The sequence below is a fragment of the Indicator indicator genome, chromosome 2 (assembly GCF_027791375.1).
Source record: "Indicator indicator isolate 239-I01 chromosome 2, UM_Iind_1.1, whole genome shotgun sequence".
Lineage (NCBI taxonomy): Eukaryota > Metazoa > Chordata > Aves > Piciformes > Indicatoridae > Indicator > Indicator indicator.
The window spans coordinates 37,706,950-37,728,685 of record NC_072011.1 but is presented as its reverse complement, the minus strand read 5'-3'; the positions used below and the strand labels follow the sequence as shown (position 1 = coordinate 37,728,685).

Below are 21,736 nucleotides of genomic sequence, written 5' to 3'. Positions count from 1 at the left end.
TTTGGGAAGCTTTTCTAACAGGCAATGGACTGCCTGTTAATGAAAGCTGCTCTATTACTGTAGAACCCATTGCTTTCCCACACTGTTAACACTATGTCTACTGCCAAACTGCACTGTGCCACACCTCCCTGCTTACTATGTGCTACGCATTAAAGCTGTGCATTCCGAGACACAGAGGACCTCATGCAGACCCATGCTAGCCATAGCTCACCCCCGGCAAAGCAAGCTCTAATTTAGCACATACTATGTTTTGGCACTAAAGCTTCTCTAACTCATAAACTTCTTGCCACCACAACGGCAAGAATCTGCGCTGAGCAAGAGGGCAGATGCTCCATCCCTCATGCATCTAAAAGTCCCCATGTGGTGCTAGAATAGCTGCGCAGTAAGTATTTATATAGTAAGTGCCAAGTGTCTACTTGAACACCACCAACGGGTGACAGTACCTATTACTGACACCAATGTCAACTCCTCTGCGCTCAGCATAAGAAGCAAACGATTAGACACTCTGCTGAACATGCATATACAGTGGTAATTATCACCAGAATGACTTTCTTCTTTAGGAAGCACGCTATACACATATTCACCGACACACGGGGGCAGGGGCAATACAGCCGGTTTGTCCTGACGTGGATTTCAGATCCCTGACCGATTTGATGGTGAATGAAAACTTTAAGGCTGGGGCTCAAACCACACCCCACTCCCTGCAGACGCACCTCCAGCGGGGACGCCCTGCGCGACACCCATCACCCATCCCGCCCCTGCCAGCTCGGCACCTGCCCACCGTACTGGCAGTCCAGCGGCCAGGGCCTACGCTCCCACTACGGCCCTGGAGAAACACTGGTGACCGGGGAAACCGCGTACGGAGAAAGAACGGTGGGCTCTTAAGGGGCATTACTACGCGGGATGCCACAGCGCGCGTCTCTCCCAGGCCCTGGAACCGTTAACGGCTGCCCCAGGCCCGGCTGCCCCGCCGCAGGTACCCCGGTGCGCCGCCACCTTGGGCATGGGGCCCTTCCCCCAGCTCCCCGCCCCGCCAGCGGGGGACTAGCAGCGGCGCTTAGATAACGGTAATGGTTTGCACCGGCTGCAACTGTACGTGATAGACGCCTAGCCAGGCGAGGCGGACTCCGGCGCACAGCCACGTCACCGCTGGCCCCAGGAGCGGAGCGGAGCAAAGCTGGGCCGGGGGCCGGCGGCACGCTCCAGGCTGAGCCAGTACCGGACCCGGGGCGCTTATGCTTCGATCTGCTCAGCTCGGCCACGGTGCCGCAGCTGCTACCCCTCCAGGAGCGACGGCCCCAGCAGCCTCCTCTCTCTGTTCCCACGCACAACTTCCTTCCCGCCCCCTCCCCCCAGCGGGGGCCACTCACCATATTACTCCCCGCACCGGAAGAGACGGCGCCATGAGAAACCGGAAGAGGCGGAGGAGCCTTCCGTCGCTACGGTAACGAATGGAACTGTAAGGCCACCGCGCGGCAGCGGATGTGACGTTTAACGGAAACAGCACTAGCCCTGGGACGGTAGGGTAGGGGAATCTTTAGCCGATGGAGAAATTCGTCGTTCCATTCCCGGAGACAGCACCGAAACCCTTAAACGAGAGATGGCGGTAAGGGCCCTGCCTGCTCCAGCTACCGCTGCCCGACAGGCTTGCCCTGCGGCGTTCGGATTTTGTGTGAAACCTCGGCTGCAATTTGTCCGTTATCCATGAGAATTTAGATGAAAGACTCCCGTTACGGTGGTCGTGATAACTTCACATCGCAAGGACGATTTTGTTTCACCACTTCTTCTTCCATACACAAATACACCTAAAGCGATGGCAACTTCACTACAGCCAGTCGTCTGTGCTGCAGTATTCGTGTGGGACGGCAGTAAGGACGCGTATTTCGGAGAGGATTTTTTCCAGCAGTATGCAAAACTTCGAAAGACGGAACAGAGCTCCTGTTGCACACATAGTCGCTACTTTGTGTGCCGGAAGTTCTGCGGGCTGCTCCCGTCCCTCTGAACGTGTTAAAACAGTGGAAGGATTACAATTCAGTGAAGAGATGCACAGTCAGTCTAACCGCATCCTAAAGTCTGTCGTGGTATAAAGCAGAGAGTGGACTTTGTGGGAAGAAAGAGCCACGTTTGAGGTACTGTGGCCGAGGCACAAGAACGCGAAGGCTGCGACAATAATGTGTGCCCTGCCAAGCAGACTGGTTACTATAAACTGTGCCCAGTAGCTTCTGTCAGAAGAAAATGCAGAAATTATGTTTTCTTGCAAGTTAGGATAGCTCTGTTAATGAAAATTGTGTTACGAAAAACCTGCACACTATTAAATGTACAGACAGATTTAGTCAAAAGACGAGGCAGGAAATTAAAATATTTAGCTTTATTAAGAAAGATTATTGTGCCTAAGAAGGCACTTGAAACAACCTCCTCTAACGCTCTTCTGTTTAGTCTTTCACTGGTCATCTCAGTAGCCAAGTGCCCATACTTAAAGTGGTTAAAAATGTTATTTGCATCTAATCTGTTCAGTGAAACACATCAAAAGATTTAACTGACTGATTGGGAGTGACTAGACAGGTAATTGTATTCCATAAGACTCATTTACTGTCTCATTAAATGACTCATAAATTATTTCCTTATGTTTAAGCTCTTGGCCATAACAAATATTTTCCAGTGTACAGAAGTAGTTTTGGGATCGATTTAAAAAGAAAAAAATCCATTTGTGGTCTGTAACATTTGCATGACAGGTGAGAGAATTCCAGCTCCGATGCTGGGTTATGTAAGCTCTCCAGAGGCTGCAGCTGCTGCCTCCATTTACTTTTAACAAGGGAATCAGAAGTCAGGTGAACCACAGGGGTAACATTTTATCTGCATCCTATGCTCCAACAATAAGAAGTTGTTTAGTTACTTTGTTATTGACACATTATCAGGCTTTATAATTATTTCACATCTTAGCCTATTTCTTCCCAGCAGGGGACAATAGTTAGTTATAGTAAATTGCACTTCTACAATTCACAGAAGAGAAATACAACTACTTGCATAGCTGATAGTAGCCTTCTGCATATAACAAAACTAAGTCTTAAGGGATGTCTTAAAGATGAGGCAAGTTTGAGGCCTTTTAAAGTGAGGTCTGAAAATAATAGAATTTAGGAAATTAAAGAGGTGAAAACTTCAAAAGCATTTGGTAACACTACCACACTTTGCTCATTAGGTTGGTTGTATGGCTTCTGAAATTCCTTTTTTTGAACTACACCACAGCACTGATAAATCACTTGCATGTGTTGAGGGATGGATATAAATCTTTCTGCCTTCACCACTACATACTTTATGTTCATTACACACAGAATTAAAAAAAAAAAGACATCAGAAAGTTGCATAACAGGAAGTTTCACATAACTAATTTGGTCATTGTGAAGTCCTGAAAATAGCTATTTGGAGCCAGTTTACTTATCACAAAAAAAAAAAACAAACCAACACCACACATGAAGAAGGTTGTCCATTCCAGAGCCCTACACCCCCTTGTAGGAAGCAGGCTGGATTTCACGCATTTGCAGTATTTAGAAATTTACAAAAGATGAGTTGACTGAAAAGGCAACAAACCTACAAACCTTTAAGTTATTTTTTCTTAGTTTCCTGGCAAATGGAAGAAAATAAAATAAACAGATTTCCCCTGAAATATGCCTGCATCTGAGACTAGGCACTGCACCTTGTCTCACACCATCTTGGCTGTAATGGAAAAAAAAAAATTAGTTTAACATACTTCAGACCAAGCTATGCTGCCAAGTCCATAAACTCATGGATTTCAACATGACAAGCACTGGGATATTGTTTTCAGGCTGGTGCTTCACTAGATTTATCTGACCATCTCCTGTACAGAAATAAGTCTATTTGAATACCTGTAATAGATACAGAAAATTGTTCACTGAAATAATTCCTGTGGTTCAGAATCTACCTCCAAGTAGTAGTATTTCATTTTTTCCCCCAGCTGCTCTATTGATTTTTATTTGGTTTGCTTGCTTTAACACAATAGATGAAACAAATCAAGTGCAGTGGTCAGGGCTGCTTTTTGAGACCCCCCCCTAATGCTGCCAGATACATAACATTAATTTTTTTTTAAATCTTATCAGTTTGTAAGAACAGAAAGCCTCAGTAGTTGTTAGCAGTCCAGATGCAGCCTCAAGACAATGGCTAAAAATTACAAACAGTAAGATGGGGATAAATTAAAAATTTAGATTATCTCAAAAACAGTAGCAGCACTCTCCCCCAGGCAAAAGAAAAGTTGCCACTTAGGTAAGTAAATGGGCTCCAAATAGCTATTTTCAGAATGCAATGATGACTAGCAGAATTAGGCATGTGAAATCTCCTGGTTTGCACTGTGATTTAGCAAGACTATGACAGAAGGATAGGCACACATTTTCAGTTTCGGCACATTTATTTAGGAAGTAGCACTTCACTAAGTTTTGAGAACTTGAAGTATGTGCTTTAGAAACTGAGGTACATACATATTTATTGTTCCATTACCCACTATAGAGTTTGTGGGTTTTTTTTGAACAGCAGCAATAAAACCTTCAGGTTTAATTAAGAAATTCTTAGTTTTGGACCCTTTATCTGATAATCAGACAAGAAAACAGAACACAACAAATACAACATTTTATTGTGGAGCTAAAGCTATGTGACTGTTCATGCTTTTTTACATTGGTTATTAATAAAATGGTGTTTAACATTTCAGAAAACATTCATAAGAGCACAAACAAAAGTGCTTCAAAACAACAAAATACAAAAATTGTCCCCATCCCAGTTGTCCAATATATTTAAGGGGACAGGGTAGAGTGTTTTGCCTCCACCTTTGGTTTTTTTCACTACAATCCAGATTTCTGAAAAATACTGACTAGCCCTTCACGTGAATAAAAATTTGAATCCTGTGGCAAAACCAGTTTCTGCATTTCCAGTCCCTCTGACAGATGGGAGAGTTTTAGATGAAGTAACTTTCTTCACTTCCGGTGGCAAAAAAGCCTGCAGAAATGACAGGCTACACCCCTAGCATCTTAGAAGAATACATCTGTATTAACCAACAGCAAAGACCACTGACCTTTTTCCTCAAAGCTACTTCTCTGTGGCTTTGGAAACAGGATTTTAAGAAGTGTCTTTTATGAAAGCAAGGAACATCTTAGAGCAACACAAGGTTGATCACCAGTTTCCAGACATCCCATCACAAATTTGCAAATCAAAAGATTTAACTCCGAAGAACCCACACTGTCCAGCCAATATATTTAATCCACTAGAGGAGTGTGTACCTTGCCAATTATTGCCGAACTCAGGAGGTAGATATTGACAAAGTAAACAGTTTCCACTCTAAGAGAGTTAATGATTTACACGAGAAGCAGGAAAAACACATTTCCCTATACTTCAGATGACGATTTTGTATTTGCAGGAAGCAACAGTTTAACTTCCTCGTCCTGTGGAATTAGTTACAATACTTAAAAGAAATATTTAAATAAAACACTCTAAAAGAAAGTAACTGATCAGGACATGTTTAGGATTGACCCTAAACTGGGTCAAAGGATGTACTGGACGATCTTTGAGGTCTCTTCCAATTGGATGTTTTCTGTGATTCTGTGATCCATTGGTTATCTCTTATGGTAACCATCAGATCATTCTAAGCATGAAAACTCATGTAGGTGAGTAAGCAACATCCTTCAACACTAAACAGCAGCTCAAGAGAAACAAACAATGAAATCAGCAACTGCCTCTAATGAGCACAATGACTGAAATAACTAGCTGCATTCACTACCCACCTGCTACTTTTCACTCCATTTTTGATATCTGGTAGAAGTCCCCAGCACTAGGAACATCACAAAAACTTGAGACTGCCACAGACAGTGAATGAAGATCTGTAATCTAAAATAGCACTTGCCACCTCCCAAAGCTGCCACACGCAGAAGCACCACTAAAGCAGCTAGCTAAACACGTTAGGCACAACTATGCATTATCCATGTCTTGGGTAGGAAAGCACTGCAAGAATCTAGGGCACCAAGTTTCACCTTAGATGGATAAGGAAGCCCAGAGTAGAACACTGCTTTCCATATGGGTAACAGGCATCTCAGTTAAATTTGTCAGCACAGCTGGCTTCAGTATTCCCAGTAAAAAGTACTTAAATTTCACCAGATGGACTTGTCAGCAGTGCCAATCAGTGCTAAACCCCTCTCGTTTAAAATAGAAAAAAAATACTAGTTATTCTACACCAGAAAGTATGGTTAATTGTCTAAGTATAAAACCTGTCATTTAAAAAACAGCTAAATCAGCAATGGCCTCTATGTTACTGCAGTGCCAACAAACTCCTTTTCAGTTCAGAGATCCCACTCTTCTCCATTTATCACATTTATTATCCATACAAAGTAAATTGCAGGGCCATATTCAACAAAACCTTATCAGAAACTGACTTTCTGAGTAGTCAGTAAGATATCTCAGGGCAGAAAGCCTATTTCTAATGCACTGAATTTAAAGAAACTAATAGGACAGAGAGACTTACATGTTTACATGTACACGAATATCCTAGTTTAAGGCTTTTCTTTAATATTCAATTTTTTCTTAGCTGCAAACCCAGAACCTCTACAGGCTTAGTGTATTTTACAGAAAAGTCAACATTAGTAAAAGGATACTCAAGGTGATCCTGTTCTGGCAGCAGGGTTGGACTAGATGATCCTTCAAGGTCCCTTCCAACCCCTAATATTCTGTGGTAAGGAACATCACACGAAAAAATTCTAATTTCAAGGAGAAATGCCTGTTATGCCACAAAAAGCAGCAATCTCCTGCCTGAGAAGACATTGTTCTTCTGACACATGGAGAGAGATGTGTTTCCTCCTTAATCAAAACACAAAGCACAGATGTATGAAGAAGGTTGTTAAAAAGAGGACATGTTTTGTTTCTCCATCTCCCTCCAGTAACTGCTACCCTCTTTCAGTCAGTAAAACACACTTGGAGAGGGCAGACAGGCTGCTTCCTAATCATCTCAAAAAAGTCCATCAAGTCTCTCATTCATTAGCTGTGGGCAGATTTAGGGGAAGGAAAAAAAAAAAGTAAAAGAAAAATGCCATTTAGAGAGCTAATGTAATGCCAATATTTGCAAAAGTATCCAAGCTTTTGTGCTGCTTATTCTATCCTAACTCAAGTTACAGCATTAGAACATAATCTGACTTTATAGTAAATACAGTTCCTAATTTCTATATAAAATACCATATATTTAGGAACTACAGGTTTTCTGGTTTGGGTTTTTTGGGGGAAGGGGTGGTGGGGGCAGTGGTTGATCTTTCTGGAGAGCGGGGCGAGTGTCCAGATCTGCTTTTATACACAGTTAATCCAAAAAATAGATGACAATCACTAAGACTGGACTCAGTGTGTGTAAAACAAGAAACCAGAAGATGAGAGATAATGCCTTAGTGAGAACAGAATTATTCTTAAAATATACTGTTTAGAAAATGGCATAGAAAAGATACTTAAAGGTGATTTTTGAACCATTTGGCACTTGGTATAAAAATTCAGCAGCTATGAGGAAAACTGATGTTTCAGAACAAAAGCTAAGTTCTTCCTTGTGTTCCAGCAATTATTTGTAGAGCAATAGTTCATCCATAATGCAGAAAACAATCAGAGCAGAATAGAAAACCAAACAGCAGTTGTACCAACCACACAGATTCTCTTAACCTGAACTGGTTTTACAAAAAAGTTCTGTTTTTCCCCCCTGTGAAGTAGCAGCTCAGGCTCCTGACCCTTTGTGCTACACACTGATGGTATTTTAGCAGATGGGAACTTCCACCTCTACATTTCAGGTGCCATCATACCCTTAGGTCCCATCACATACCAATAAGTATGTATTTGAAATAAACACCAGTATATCCCTCAAAATTAAGTGGAGCTTGATACCAAGTATTTAGGAACACTCAAAACCAGAAGTGTTACCCTCAGAGTTCTCCTTGCAAAAGAACACAAGGCAAGTTTACAAGCTTGGAGAATACGAAGACCAAGGGCCTGCCTTTCTTAGCTGTTTACTTTGTAAAATGCTAGTGAAGCATTTTACATTAGTGAAGCATTAATATTCGTGCTCAGCACTATGAAGTCTATGACAAACACCAGTCAAGTCAGCCAGGAATCTCCAGCAAGAGAGGTGGTCTACTGAAGGCAAAACTAAGGCAAAGCAAGCACTACATGATTTAAAAAAAAAAAAAAAAAAATCAAATCTCTTACCATTTTTCACTTTTCCAGGAAAGTGAACGAAGGGAACAGAAATCACATTTCATTTATATTGATGTTAGAGACAGTCCTATCCTTAGAAGGCTACAAGTGGTTTGGTTAGACTACTTCAAAAGGCATACTAGTGTAACACAATCTTTTCTTACTTAATTGCTTTTAATCTTAAGATCAATTAAAAGCCTTTCTGGGTTAAAAAAAAAAAAAAACACAAACAACCAAAACACACACAAAAAAATCCATCAGAATCTCAAACATATTGCATCTGTGTGTCTCAAAAGTTTTACACAGTTTCTGCTATTCAGTACTCAATACTACACAGTGAGCAGAGTCCTCTCTGGATATCATTATACTTACGCAGCACCTATCAGCTACGGGGTTTTTTTTATATATACATATATATAATTAAAATATATTATTTATAGTCAACTTTTGAGTGAGTAGTCCCAGAAATATCTTATTCTCTACCAATATAAGTTAAATGAAAAAATAAGAACAAATTTTTAAGACCAAAAAAACCCAAAATTCATAACTCAGTTTAAATAACTGTAAACAATACGATCTTTTGCAATATCACTAAGTTGGGAGAGTTGTCTTTAAAAAAAACAAAACAAAACAACAAACCCAAAAAGCCCCACAAACCTCCTCTAACAAGGAACTAGTGGTCTGCATTGCAAATATCTGTGTTTAATCCATGTAGAGCCTGTAAACAAGATGGCAGGCCTTTAGAAATAAAGGCAAAGATGTTGTCTATTATAGCATTTAAAGGCTATCACTTAAGTAGATTTTTAAATACCTTGTCATTTACATAATAAAACCAAGTCTTTGTACAAAGATGCAGTTTCTTTTTAAAAAAGCAGATCAGTTGAGCATTTCATACTTTAATATATAAACCAAAACATATGAAAGCTATAAAAACATTAATGTGTGCCATGTATTAAACACGAGGCCTCTTATTTTAATGCTTACAGGTGTAGATTAAAAAAATTCTCACAATGGAAATTTTGCTTTCAATTATAAACAAACCAAAATACAAAGTAGAAACACATTTCTGAAACTCGACAGTTAGCATCACCATCACCTACTCTCTCAAACATCAGCTGGGCTTCAAGTTGTACACCATAAGCTAACATTCTACCAATGGAAGCGTTACAACATGTGTTAAAGAGAAAATACTGCCAGTAAATGAATGTCATAGACTAGTTTTTTATTCAGTAGTTTACTCTCTTAAAAAGACATTTGGAATTGGTTTTTCTAGGGTTGGGGTTTTTTGCTGTTCTGCTATCAAAGGTCTTGTTTAAAACGGTTCTATGAACAATAAAATCATGTTACAACTAAACAAAAAGACAAATAATAACAGACCAGCTGCTTTTTACATTTCAATATGTATCATGATTCCCCAATGCTGTTCTTTCTTTCTGCATAGGGAAAATTCTTTTATTTGGCACATTAAGGATAAAAAAAAGTCAAAAACTGAACCAAAGTTTACAAAGCTCCAATTGTAAGTTAGTAGTTATAAGGAAGAAAGCCAGACACCAATGTCATAGCAAAATTAAAACCAAAAAAACCACACACACCAACACCAACATAAGGAAAAGGTTTTCCAATGACCAATATCATCAGAGCCTTCTGGCTGCAACAAATACATATAGTATTGTTCAAACCATGATCAGATTGCTAGAAATCTTGTCTCAAGTTCTACTGTGCTCTTACTTACAGTGTGTAAATCCTCACTAAATGGCAAGGTGGCTTTGATGAACACATTTCACATTGCATATTTTTTTCATCATCTCAAGTTTCAATGCAGATACTTAAAGATCTGTAAAGTCCTGTAAACTCTGTCTGCTTTCCAGTAGTCTGTACCAATTGCTCCTTTGGCAGCACTTTAACTTCAGGTAGTGTTTCACACTGTGGTGTCTCCAAAGTCCTTGTTCCAGCGAATGTATGCTTCCAAGGTCTGAGGGCTCAAACTGCGCTTTATCTTCTTCAAAGACTCGGTGAAATCTGATAGTTTGATATTTCTCATCTAAACAAAAATGGGAAAACATCAGGATCACTAGTGGCTGATATACTTCAGTTTATTCAAGAAGTACTTCAGTATTCAATTTCAACAAAGCATATTCTAGAAGCGCTTCACCTTGATGTGTATGTTCTCATTTTGTTACACAGAGAAGAGTCATTCACTGGAACACCCTCCCTGAGGACAGAGTCCCCATTAGTGAAGGTTTCAAGATGGGCAGGGTACTAGATTATCTCATCAAGGCTCCCTTTCCCATGGAAGCCTAGACCAGACCATCTTTCAAGGCTCATTCTAACCTGGGCTGTTCTATGACACTATGACCTGATGCAAAAGTCTTGTCATTTAAGACTATCAGTATTTACCGTTTTTAATAAACCGGTATTTGATAATCACGATGTCTGCCTTGCTATTTAACAGCCCATGAGACTGTGTTATTGCTTCCTGTTTCACTAGGTAGTGCAAGCTGCTGTACATGAGGGTGCAAAACCCAGTATAAAGAGTGGGAGTTGTTAACACCTTTATGGCATATCTCTGTGTACCAGGAGAGCACGCGCTGAAAGTACCCACCCTTACCACAACTGTATTCAGACCACAGAATGCTATTAGCAAAGTAATGATGATTACATAACCTCTCTGTTTCAACACATGCCTTTCACTTGTTTGCTGAGGGCAGGACTATAAACAGATGTTTCCCTTATACAGAAATGCTCAGGCATGATAAGAGACAACCAAAGTGAGACCAAGCAGTCTTATTATTAAAGAAGTATTAATATTAGAACTGGAGAACACTCCCCATGTTTGTAGTTTTTTATAGGATATAGGAGATAAACTTGGATTCACAACAAATTATCACAGATGTTCTTATCTTCCTGAAACAAATCCTTTCAGCTTATCCTAGCCACAGACATGTTCTAAGCCTAAACACAGAAACCAACAGGGGAATCAAGTTTTGTTTCATTTTACCCTACGTAACTGTGACATGCACATACATATTTGAACAGAAACTTTTATACGCAGTAAGAACCTTATCTTTTGATGGTTACAGATACAATTTGTGGTGAGGAATTTATTTATTGCATTATGATGGTCCATGTGAATGATTGTGTATATGCATGATATTTACAAACAAACTTGTTTCAAAATCCCTCAGAGGTTCTCCATAAAAGAACTTGCTTTATGTAAAGATATGAATTGGGTAAGAGGAAAGGGAATACAACTCATCACTTGACACATTTGTGGCCATGTCCAGGGGGAGTAACACTGTGACAAAATAAAAGCCAGGCATCTGACATCATCTGATAGGTAACAGTTCAAGCAGTGCAAAGGAAAACATAGGACAATCAGCTAGAACAATGACCAGCAGAGACTTTTGTTCAGTAAAGAAGCTAATAAAAAGGGGTAATACCCCTCCAAATTATGCTAGGTAGTTTTTAGGATACTACATGTACATAAAGGGACCTTCTAAGTTTCTGGTGAGCATGCATTCCATTCAAAAGGAAAAACACAATGGCTAGAACAGCATACCTCACTGGCAGACATGTTCTTCACCTGTTCTGGTTTTAATTCTGTAAAAATAAAGGAATATCAGTGAGTTTAAGAAAATTTTCATCACTTCTGACAACTAAAGCATGATAAAAGCACTTACATTATGAAAAATAACTCCACAATTGAAAATTATACCTCTCTGTATCAACACAATCTTCCTGCAAAAAGGTAGATGGTGGTTTTGTCTCCTTCCCGATTTATCAGCTCCTCAAATAGGCTGCTCCCACATTCAATCACTGCAGATAGAGTATAAAGTAGCAGAACTACTTTCTTCTTCCTGGAGGCATGGGGATAGGCACACAAGTGCAACAGAGCTGCCTTCCCCCATATTCTGGTACCTACAACTGCCCTACCCCTCAGAACTGCACCATTTTCAGAAAACAGAAAGGTATCGTCAGCCAAGTGTTGTGGTAGGGCCATGACATGGCCCAGTAGAAACCCAGACATGCCTTAAGATGTCTAGACAAGGTCCCTGTCTCTCCCCTCCTTCCTGCAGAAAAACAGGGCAATGCGGGAAAAAGAACAAAGGGGACAGGACTCCTGCCTGTCTGGTAAACCCCTGTTTATCTGGGATGAGAGAACGTAAGCTGACCACTGCTCCCCAGATACAAGGTCCTTGCTTCTGCCTTTTATGGTTATGGCCTGGCAAAACGCCTTTCCATTGGGCAGATACACGTTAGCTTCAGTGCCTCATTGGACCAATCGATCTCTGGCCATATATACATGTGTGTGTGTGTGTGTATATATATATACACACACACACACATATATATATGACTGGGTAGTCGCCTTTGCCTTGCTTCAAACCTTGCTTCAAGCCTTTACCTTGCTCAAACCTGGCTTCAAACCTACTTGGACCCACCTCATATGAAGCTGCCTTGAGTTGCCCTGCCCTGCCTCGAGCGCCTGGTCCAGAGCCTGGGATATTGTATATATTTGTACATATCCATTGCATTTCATCATAGATTGTCAATTTGCTTGTAAATACAGCTTTCATTTGCTTCCAGACTGAGCTAGCCTGGTTATTGTCAGTGGAGGGGAATTTCAGCTCTCACACTGATACAGGAAGCCAGGTGCAAGTGGAAGAAATAGGCTGCACAACATTGCATTGTCTTCTCTCAAAATTCTCTTCTATGTGAAGTGCCATGTCAGCAAAGTAAGGACTGCATACATTATTAATTCAACCACTCTAAATAAATATATTCAAAGTCTTAGGAGACATGATGTCTCTTGTGAGAGCTATTTAATGCAACTCCTTTTCCCAGTTATTATGCAGGATTTTAGAATATGTGCCTAAATCTCAACAGCTGGAAGTAAGTGGGTAAAAAGACATTACTTTCCAGGAGGTTATTCCAAAATGATACTGGTAAAACTGCATGCTGTAGGAAAAACCCCAACAACAAAAGCAAAAACCCACACACAAACAAAAAAACATCTACAAAACAAACCCAAATACACCTACAAAACATGCACAGACCTCTCCTCCCCACAAATCATTCCAGAGGAGTTGCAACAACTTTTAGTTACACATAACAGACTGATATTACAGAACACTTCTAGTACTGATCTCCACTGAACAAAATTGTCCCCTTCAGTTGTGGCTATTGGAAACATCGCAATGGGCTAGTAAACCAGAACAAAGTGGAGTATTGTTAGGGTTGGGGTTTTGTGCTTGCTGGGAAGGGGGGGGGGCGCGGAAATAAATAATTTTGCATTATCATTAAAAAAAAAGTTTGCATTATTATTACATATGATATATTTTTTCAAAGTTGGAAATGTCAGAAGAAGGACAAACATAGGTAAAACTCTGCTTAAGTCACAACTCTCAACTGAATCACAAATGAACATTAAGGAGACTTAAAAATAAAAAAAGCCATGACACTCAAACTCTACCTAAAAACAAAACCAAACCACAAAATTGCTTCTGTTTCACTATTTCCTTTCTTTAGGCTTCAAAAAGATCTGCCCGTGTTATGAGATGTGCGATGCAGTCAGAGAATGCAACTGAAGTAATAGTTGAGATACAGCAGAACTGATACCAGCCTAGGAAAGATGTGCTAGTTGAAAATTCCACAAATTGTGAACAACACTTCAGCCTGGCTGCCTCTTAAGACATAAAAATTCTCTGTTTCACATGATGAGCTACTGAATGGTTTTACATAAAGTAAATCTTACGAAGATGCAATTATGAGCAACAGACCAAAATCCAATCTAAAAAGCTTAATAACAGAGGTTTAACATTAAAAAAGATGTAGAAAAAATAACATCTGAGTTTTTTCAAAACCTACATAAAAAGCTATGCAGTTTACCTCGAATAGGGCCCAGAGCTGCATCCTTTGCTAAGGCGGTTAAATCACTTCCAGAATATCCATCTGTCATTCTTTGACAACGGAAAGTGTGGGGGGAAAACAAGGAAGAAAAAAATAAAACCAAAATTCTTCTTTATCTGATTAATTAATAGCAGATTATTAAAATGTTACTTAATCAAATGTACAATTTTGATGTTGTTTTGCAAGTTTAATAAGTCAAAAGCACACTCAACATAAGTCATCTACATTTAAGTTTTTCCCAGACTAAATTTATGTACAGATATTCAAGTCCCAAATAACATGCTAGGAAAAGCAAAAAGACTGCAACCAATGAGGCAGACAAAACCTAACTGCAAGCACATTTATTATTTCTCTTACATGAACACCCCACCAACTATTGTTGTCATCTGTCATCCACATCCTCAGAATCACAGGGGAAAGAGGGGAACAAATTAATTAATAAAAAACAAACCAAACAAACCAAACCAAACCAAACCAAACCCAAACAGACACCCATTACATTTGATTTCTGAGAGTCACAAACAGCAATACTGTGTCAATTCTAACATAAAACAGCTTCCTAACATACATACAATTCATTCTCAGCAAGTGCTGTCACTATCTCATGATTTAGGTTAGTTACATTTGGAATGAATGCAACAATCTGAATGAATGCAGTAGATAAGTCTATTTATTTAGTATAGAACACTTACCTAGCTAGTTGTGCCAACTCTTTTTGTGTCAATGGACTTCCTTGCTTGCTTAGAAGAGTTTTTAGCAAAACCAGTCTTGTCTGAAAAGAAGGTACATTGATCAAATGTAGAACTAATCTTCACAGTACACTTAAAATTCTGTGGCAGCAAAACATGTTTGTCAGGGTAGCTTTTGTGCTTCACTAGTTTAAACTTGCCTGTAGTGATTAGACTGTACACTACTGACTCCTCAAAGGAAAGAAAAAAGGGATTCACTAATGTGCTGGGTTTGGCAGTAACAGAGTTCACTTTCTTCACAGTAGCTAGTATAGGGCTATAACATCTAAGGCCAAATTGCTTCAAGAATAATACATTAGAATCCTTATCAAAAGCCATAATCTGCTGTTGAGCTGAAAAACTTTAAGAAAGTACTTTTATCTTTTGCAATAAACACTCTTCTCCAGCCAAACAGGCTCCTGTTCTGCAAGCCTTACTTCAGACTTGCCTGTGCCTGCCAGCATGTAGCACCTCACTTGTCAAGAAACACTGAGTAGCTACTACCAGATTTGCTACTAGTACATGTTAAAAAAATAGGAAAAAAACTGAAGATAGTCACCAGAATTAATGTGTATGGCCACTCGTGTATATGGCTAAAATGGGCCAGAAGCTAGTTCACAGAATTATAGTCATCTACTACAGGAGGTTAAGAATATCCTGTGCTATTTTATACTCTTTTTAAAATAACATTAATCTTAGAATGAAGAAAATGTACTTACTTCTTCGTTTGGTAAAGACACATATACCCGTTTGGTGAATCGTCTAAAAAAAAAAAAAAAAAAAATATATATATACACACACACTTTTAGAACTTTATAATGGACACAGATGTAACATTTGTTTAGTAAAGGTTGAAATTTCATTCACATCCAATTCTAGGGAGTAGAACTACTGATTTAAAACCAAAACCAGCAATAGAACAAAATCCAACAACCAACCAAACAATACATGACGCTACTGGACGACAAAGCACTCCAAAGGTAAAAGACTGACTACCAGCAATAAAACGAAGCATCTTTTAATTTAAAAGGTCTATGGAGTCATTAAAAATGTGTTTTGATTTGTCCAGGCAGTGCTGACATGCCTATTTTTTGCAGTGAAGAAGGAGAAAAGAATAAAGTATGAGAACTTGAAGAGAGAGAGTCCTAAAGGCAAGTCTACAGCAGGATCTGTAATTGTCTGGGACATCAGAAGTACAATGTTCATAGAGAAGAAATACTAGTCTAATTTCTTTCTTTATCCTACCAGTAAGATCCATATAATAAAAAAGCATTACACAAGATGCAAGATTATAAAATGCTGATCTCGACAACTCCAAGGTCATCATGCTTCTGCAAACGCATCTCAAAAGAGACACACACTTCTGAGACATTAAATAATGTAACCTTGTCAAACAGCTTCTGTTACTTACTCCAAAACTTAAAACCAACCAAAGCACTAAGTGACATAACCAGCTTTTCATAACAAACATTATATTACTGTATTCTAAGAATGAAAGAGAGATTTTGATACCTGAGAACAGCATCATCAAGCTCCTGTGGTCTGTTTGTTGCTCCCATCACAAGTATTCTGTCCTCTCCAGAAGACTGCACCTAGAAACCAAAGGAAAGCAAGACTGCTTTCAGATTACATTAAGTACTAATACACAAAACCACAGTCTTGATGTGTGCCACACTGATGGGATCTTACTGTATACACTTTTTTCCATGCGGTTTGCTTCAAAACATTCTTTAGATAAACGTAAAGACACTAGAAAAATGGAAAAAAAAAACAGGCATAGGGTCCTGTGTTTATGTTCACGTTATGTTACTTGAAGAGAGTCTTGCAAGAACACAAATATTGCTGTGGAACTGCACATTAAAATGATGGAGAAAACTGAAACGACAAAAAGCACTCCAAAGCTCAGTCATCCTGAGACAATTAGGTTTAAAAAGTTAAGAGACTTTCTGCAGTTGTGAGTTTTAACACCAAACATTGTGTTGAAACCTACACAGAAAGACAGAATCAAAACTTTAGACTAAGGCAATGCCAGAACCACTAAATCAGATGAGGAAGAAGCTAGTAACTGAAATGAGAAGCCATTCAAGGGAACACAGACACAATAGTCTCACCCCCAATTCACTCCACAGCAAGATTTAATTTTATATCCAAGAATACAGAGTCTTGCTGCTTCCAGATTTCAGAGAAAACATTTGAGTATCTGAGATGATTACTCTATGATACACCTTGAGCCAAAATTGGCTAACTTACTAATTATGCTTAATTTTTCCCTTTTCAAGAGAAAACTCTCTCTGTGTGTGTACACCTTACTTGTCCTGATTCATCCCATTTTGGAGAAATTTTATCCTGATGTTGTTGTCTTTCTATATAGTTCTTTTTTCCTCCTGTACTTCAGGTACTGTTTCTTCACCACTGTAGCAACAGTCCTCTATGCTAGTGGTATACAAACCAAGATTGTTCAATACAAAAACCAGTGGTGAGTGACAAGAAAAATACAGGTGAAAAAATAAAAAAGCTAACTGATATTTAGAGGGGGGCACAGAGACACAGAGTTAAGCCCGAGCAGCCAAATTCTTTGTTCATCTGTAGCTTGTACTAGTATCCACTACACTGCCCAATTCAGCTCAACCAAACAATAACCAAGACTAAATACTTACACCATCAAATTCTATTAAAAATTCTGTTTTTAGACGCCTACTAGCATCATGTTCACCTTCTCGTCTTTCACACAGAAGGCTATCAACTTCATCTAAAAAACAAGCAAACACATCTTAATTAAGCATACAAGACTGAAGTCTTCATATTCGCCTAAGTTACTTTCCTAATACAGAGCTCCAACTAGAGAGGTATGAAGTTTATTCCTTAAGAAACCAAGAAATCTCAGTGAAGTTTAGAAGTCCGTGTAACTTCTTGTACTTTGAATATGTAACACTAACCACAGAAGAGGGAAAGAAAAAAACCTGCTGATTATGAAGTGTAACTTAGGACAAGTGAAACCCATTTTCATGTTTCAAGTTTAATGCATAAATGGACTTATTCTGTAAGGGCACAGCATTTGTGGTTTTGAGGACATTTCTTCCCACTATTAACACAAATTAAACAACATATGGAACTACTGATTAAATAACTACATGGAACTGCTGATTAGCCAGCAGGTTGTGTCTGAGATACCCGCTCTGCACTAGAGAGTTATCTGAAGTTTACCTGATCACTAAAATTTACTAAGTCAAAATATTTAAGAAAACACACAAAAATCAATCATATTTAAGGCCTTACCAATAAAAATTATAGAAGGCTGAAGTTCTCTGGCTACTGCAAATAGAGCACGAACCAGTTTCTCCCCTTCACCCACCTAAAACAATAATGAACTTCTTTTTGGAAGAGGTTTAGAAAGCATTTATTACAATACAGCTAACAATAACCTGCAGAAAATCTTTCTGATAACCAGCCACACTCAGTCCATTCAAACGCACTCAGATTATCAATAGTTAAATATTACACAGGATAGTATTGCTCATGTCTTAACAGAAACATTACAGCTTAATTTATGATCATAATTGAGTTGTCCAGAGGTTTTGGTACCTAAACTACCACAGTGAAAAGGAGATGTGACCCATTTAATTTACTTTTTACAGAAAATAATGTTTACAACCTGTGTGACAGACAGGGTCATCCTGAACTGAAAAAGCTTTTGGCATTGAGTTATCACAAGCACAAAACCAAATTTTTGTCTACACAAGTCACTTTTTAAAAAGCTTTCTGTCCACTATAGGCTAACAGTCACCAAAGACTCATCAAAAGTTTCTGAACTTACTAAGACCCAATTACAGCATGTGTGTTTTCAGATCAATGTCATTTAAAGCTGTTACTTACATATTTTGAAGTTAGGCTTGCTGCGCTTATATTAAAAAAAGTAGCATTTGATTCTGCAGCAACTGCCTTGGCCTAGGGGAGGGAGCAAAGAAAAAAAAAAGTACTTTAAAAACATCACATTGAAGATACTTCTCTGTTATTGTAACTAGCATTCATGTCTTGATAGGCAATTTTGAAAACCCCTGCTCTTTTCAGAGGAGCAAACAGGAACAGGTAAGTCATTGAACCACAAGAGAAATGTCCAGACTTTAGACTTCTCTAATCCCATCATCTCCATAGCCAACTATAACTTGCTTACTGAATACAGGTCTCCAGTTCCTTTCAAAATGTCCCGAGTAGACATTCAAAATACAGCTTTGACTACTTTAGGGTGGCATTTGGATCAACACACACTTAAAATTTTGTGGGTTTTCTTTCTTTAACCTTTTCTTTCCTTTTACTTTTCCTTTTCTTTCCTTTTCCCTTTCTTTACTTTTCTTTCCTTTGTACCCTATCTATAAAAAAAAAACCAACAAACAAACCACCACCCTGTTTTGAGAGGAAAACTAGGAATACGAATTAGTTCAGCCAGAATGCTCAGAGTACCCTCATCACCCTATTTAAGAAGTTACTATTCCCTAGTTACACAGCTTAATTTTAGTGATTATCAATTATGTTCCAGCATGTAAAACATAACAGATGAGGCCAAAGGCGCAGCTCAGCATTCACAGTCCTGTACTCAGCAGAGGGAATGTGCAGCTGCAGGCTCCACGTGACGCAAGACCACGTGCCTGGCTCAGCTGCATCAGGACACACGATGCTCCGTAGCTGATACACAGCCATTTCACTCAGCCAGCTCCCCAAACCCAAAACATGGAGCTGAAGAAAATAAGAGGGGCCAGACTGTTTCACAGTTCTTTGCACAGCAGCATGGAAGTGACACAACCCCCTTTCTTACTACTCCGCTCCTTCCCCATTTCCCAAATGCACCTCTACTGTGTTTTAGTAGAGAGCAGACCATTTGTGATTAATCACTGCTGTGCACAAACAATTAACCGTGTTACTTTCACTCTCTCTGAAAGTGAGATTTGCACTTGCTGGGTTAAGTTTTAAAATATTATATGTGATATTGAAAATAATGAAGCAGAGGACAGTTTAGCAATTCCCTCCCCTATAAAATCCATGGTGAAGAAGAATTTTGCAGTTTTGTATTAAATTAACACCTTAACATGTGTTCAGGAAGAATATATAGTTTATTACTACAACACCCAAATGGAAAATGACCCCTCACAGTTACATTTTAAGCCCACGAACTCATGCATGAACTAATTTTCTCACCAACATTGTCTTCCCATTTCCTGGTGGGCCAAACAGCAATAAACCACGTGCAGGAGTTCTAAGTCCTGTGAATAACTGAAAAGCACATTGTCATAAATTACCTTCAAAGATTTAAAGAAAACACTGATTTACCTTTGTAAGAAAACAGTTTAAGATTCGGGAATGGTTCAGGGACTAGCAGTGGTAGCAACAGTAGCAGTGCTACAACCCTACTAAACTATAACCCTGTAATTTACTGAACTACATTCTGTTACTAACTTGACCATTTGCACTGCCCTTGTTGTTTCCCACCTAACAGTTAAATTACCTCATGATCATTCTGTGCAGAGGCACTATGAAAGGAGCACAAAAAGTAGTAACACATTCCACAAGACCAGCCTAACAAATTTAAAGCACCAACTACATTTAAAAAGCGGGGAATTCAGGTAGTAAAAGAGTTAAAGCAATGTTCTTACTAACTCCATAAGGAAGAACACCTTCATCATTCTTTCACTAAATGAACCTTGAAGTTAAAACTGAATTAGTAATTAATTGACTAAGCATTCCCCTATAGTTGTCACATCTATCATGATCATTTACAAGTAACAACACAAAAATCTCTTTTCTTCCAAAAAACATGTAAAAATTCATAGGATTTTCTGACCTTGTTACATCTCAATCTACACCAAGGTCATGTCACTTCCTAGTTACAGCAATACAAAGAAGACTATTGAAAATACCAACTGTTTTTGGAAAAAGAGTCATAATTATCACAAGCCTCACATCTCAAAGTCCTTCCCACTCTGCTCTCTGTGTTAGTGTTACTGAACAGCAGACTTGACATACTGAAGCACTGTAATAGCTGAGACAGTACAATGACATTGTCCTTCTGTGTAAGAATACCAAAACATATTTGATTGGATTCCAAAGCTTTGCTCTCCTCAGGGTGAGTGTTCCTAGGATGCTATGACAGGTTTAGGTTTCTTCCCTGCAACATCTCAAAAACAGATACTGTATTTAAAGGAAAGGTGAAGACCATGGAGCAATTCTAGTTATCTGTCAATGTGACAAGAGATCCACAAGCAAGCAAACAGTGATTTTGCCTGAATAACCAGCACTGCAGTAAGTCATTGCATGGAATTTCTGTGAGAGTCCAGTAGCTGTTAGCAAATCCAGCTTTAGGAAAAGACCAATTTAGAATCATAGGATGCTTTGGGTTGGAAGGTATGTTTAAAGGTCATCTAGTCCAACTCCCCCTGCAGTAAGCAGAGACATCCCCAACTAGATCAGGTTGCTCAGAGCACCATCAAGCCTGACCATGACTGTCTCTAGAGATGGGACCTCCAGCACCTCACTAAGCAACCTGTTCCAGTGTCCAACCACCCTCACAGTGAAGAGCTTCTTCCTAATGTCCAGTCTAAATCTACCCTTCTTGAGTTTAAAAACACTGTCCCTTGTCCTAGTGTTACATGCCCTTGTAAACAGCTTTCTTATACACCCCTTTCAGGTAGTTGAATGGCACTATATGGCCTCCCCAGAGTCCTCTCTTCTCTAGTCTGAGTAACTCCAACTCTCTCAAATTGTCTTCACAGGAGAGGTGCTCCAGCCCTCTGATCTTTTTCATGGCCTTCCTCTAGACCCTCTCCATCAGGTCCATGCTCTTCCAGTGTTGAAGGGCCCTGTGCTGGTTTGAGCCTTAACCGGAGTTTAAAAGCTCA

General features: G+C 39.2%; 1 protein-coding gene across 4 annotated transcripts in view; it reads right to left on the bottom strand.

The window, feature by feature from the left end:
- Window positions 1-9,839: 9,839 nt before the first annotated feature.
- The window catches only part of SPAST (spastin), a 34,529-nt gene continuing 22,632 nt past the window's right edge, over window positions 9,840-21,736 (bottom strand). For all 4 annotated transcript variants that reach the window (XM_054394192.1, XM_054394211.1, XM_054394203.1 and 1 more), the window contains 10 exons: window positions 20,040-20,114; window positions 18,723-18,794; window positions 18,126-18,201; window positions 17,507-17,598; window positions 16,362-16,441; window positions 15,569-15,611; window positions 14,814-14,893; window positions 14,101-14,171; window positions 11,771-11,811; window positions 9,840-10,252 (listed from right to left, as the gene is read on the bottom strand). In XM_054394192.1, the coding sequence (XP_054250167.1) occupies window positions 10,130-10,252; window positions 11,771-11,811; window positions 14,101-14,171; window positions 14,814-14,893; window positions 15,569-15,611; window positions 16,362-16,441; window positions 17,507-17,598; window positions 18,126-18,201; window positions 18,723-18,794; window positions 20,040-20,114 (753 nt within the window). In that variant the 3' untranslated portion in view covers window positions 9,840-10,129. The remainder of the gene's footprint in view (window positions 10,253-11,770; window positions 11,812-14,100; window positions 14,172-14,813; window positions 14,894-15,568; window positions 15,612-16,361; window positions 16,442-17,506; window positions 17,599-18,125; window positions 18,202-18,722; window positions 18,795-20,039; window positions 20,115-21,736) is intronic.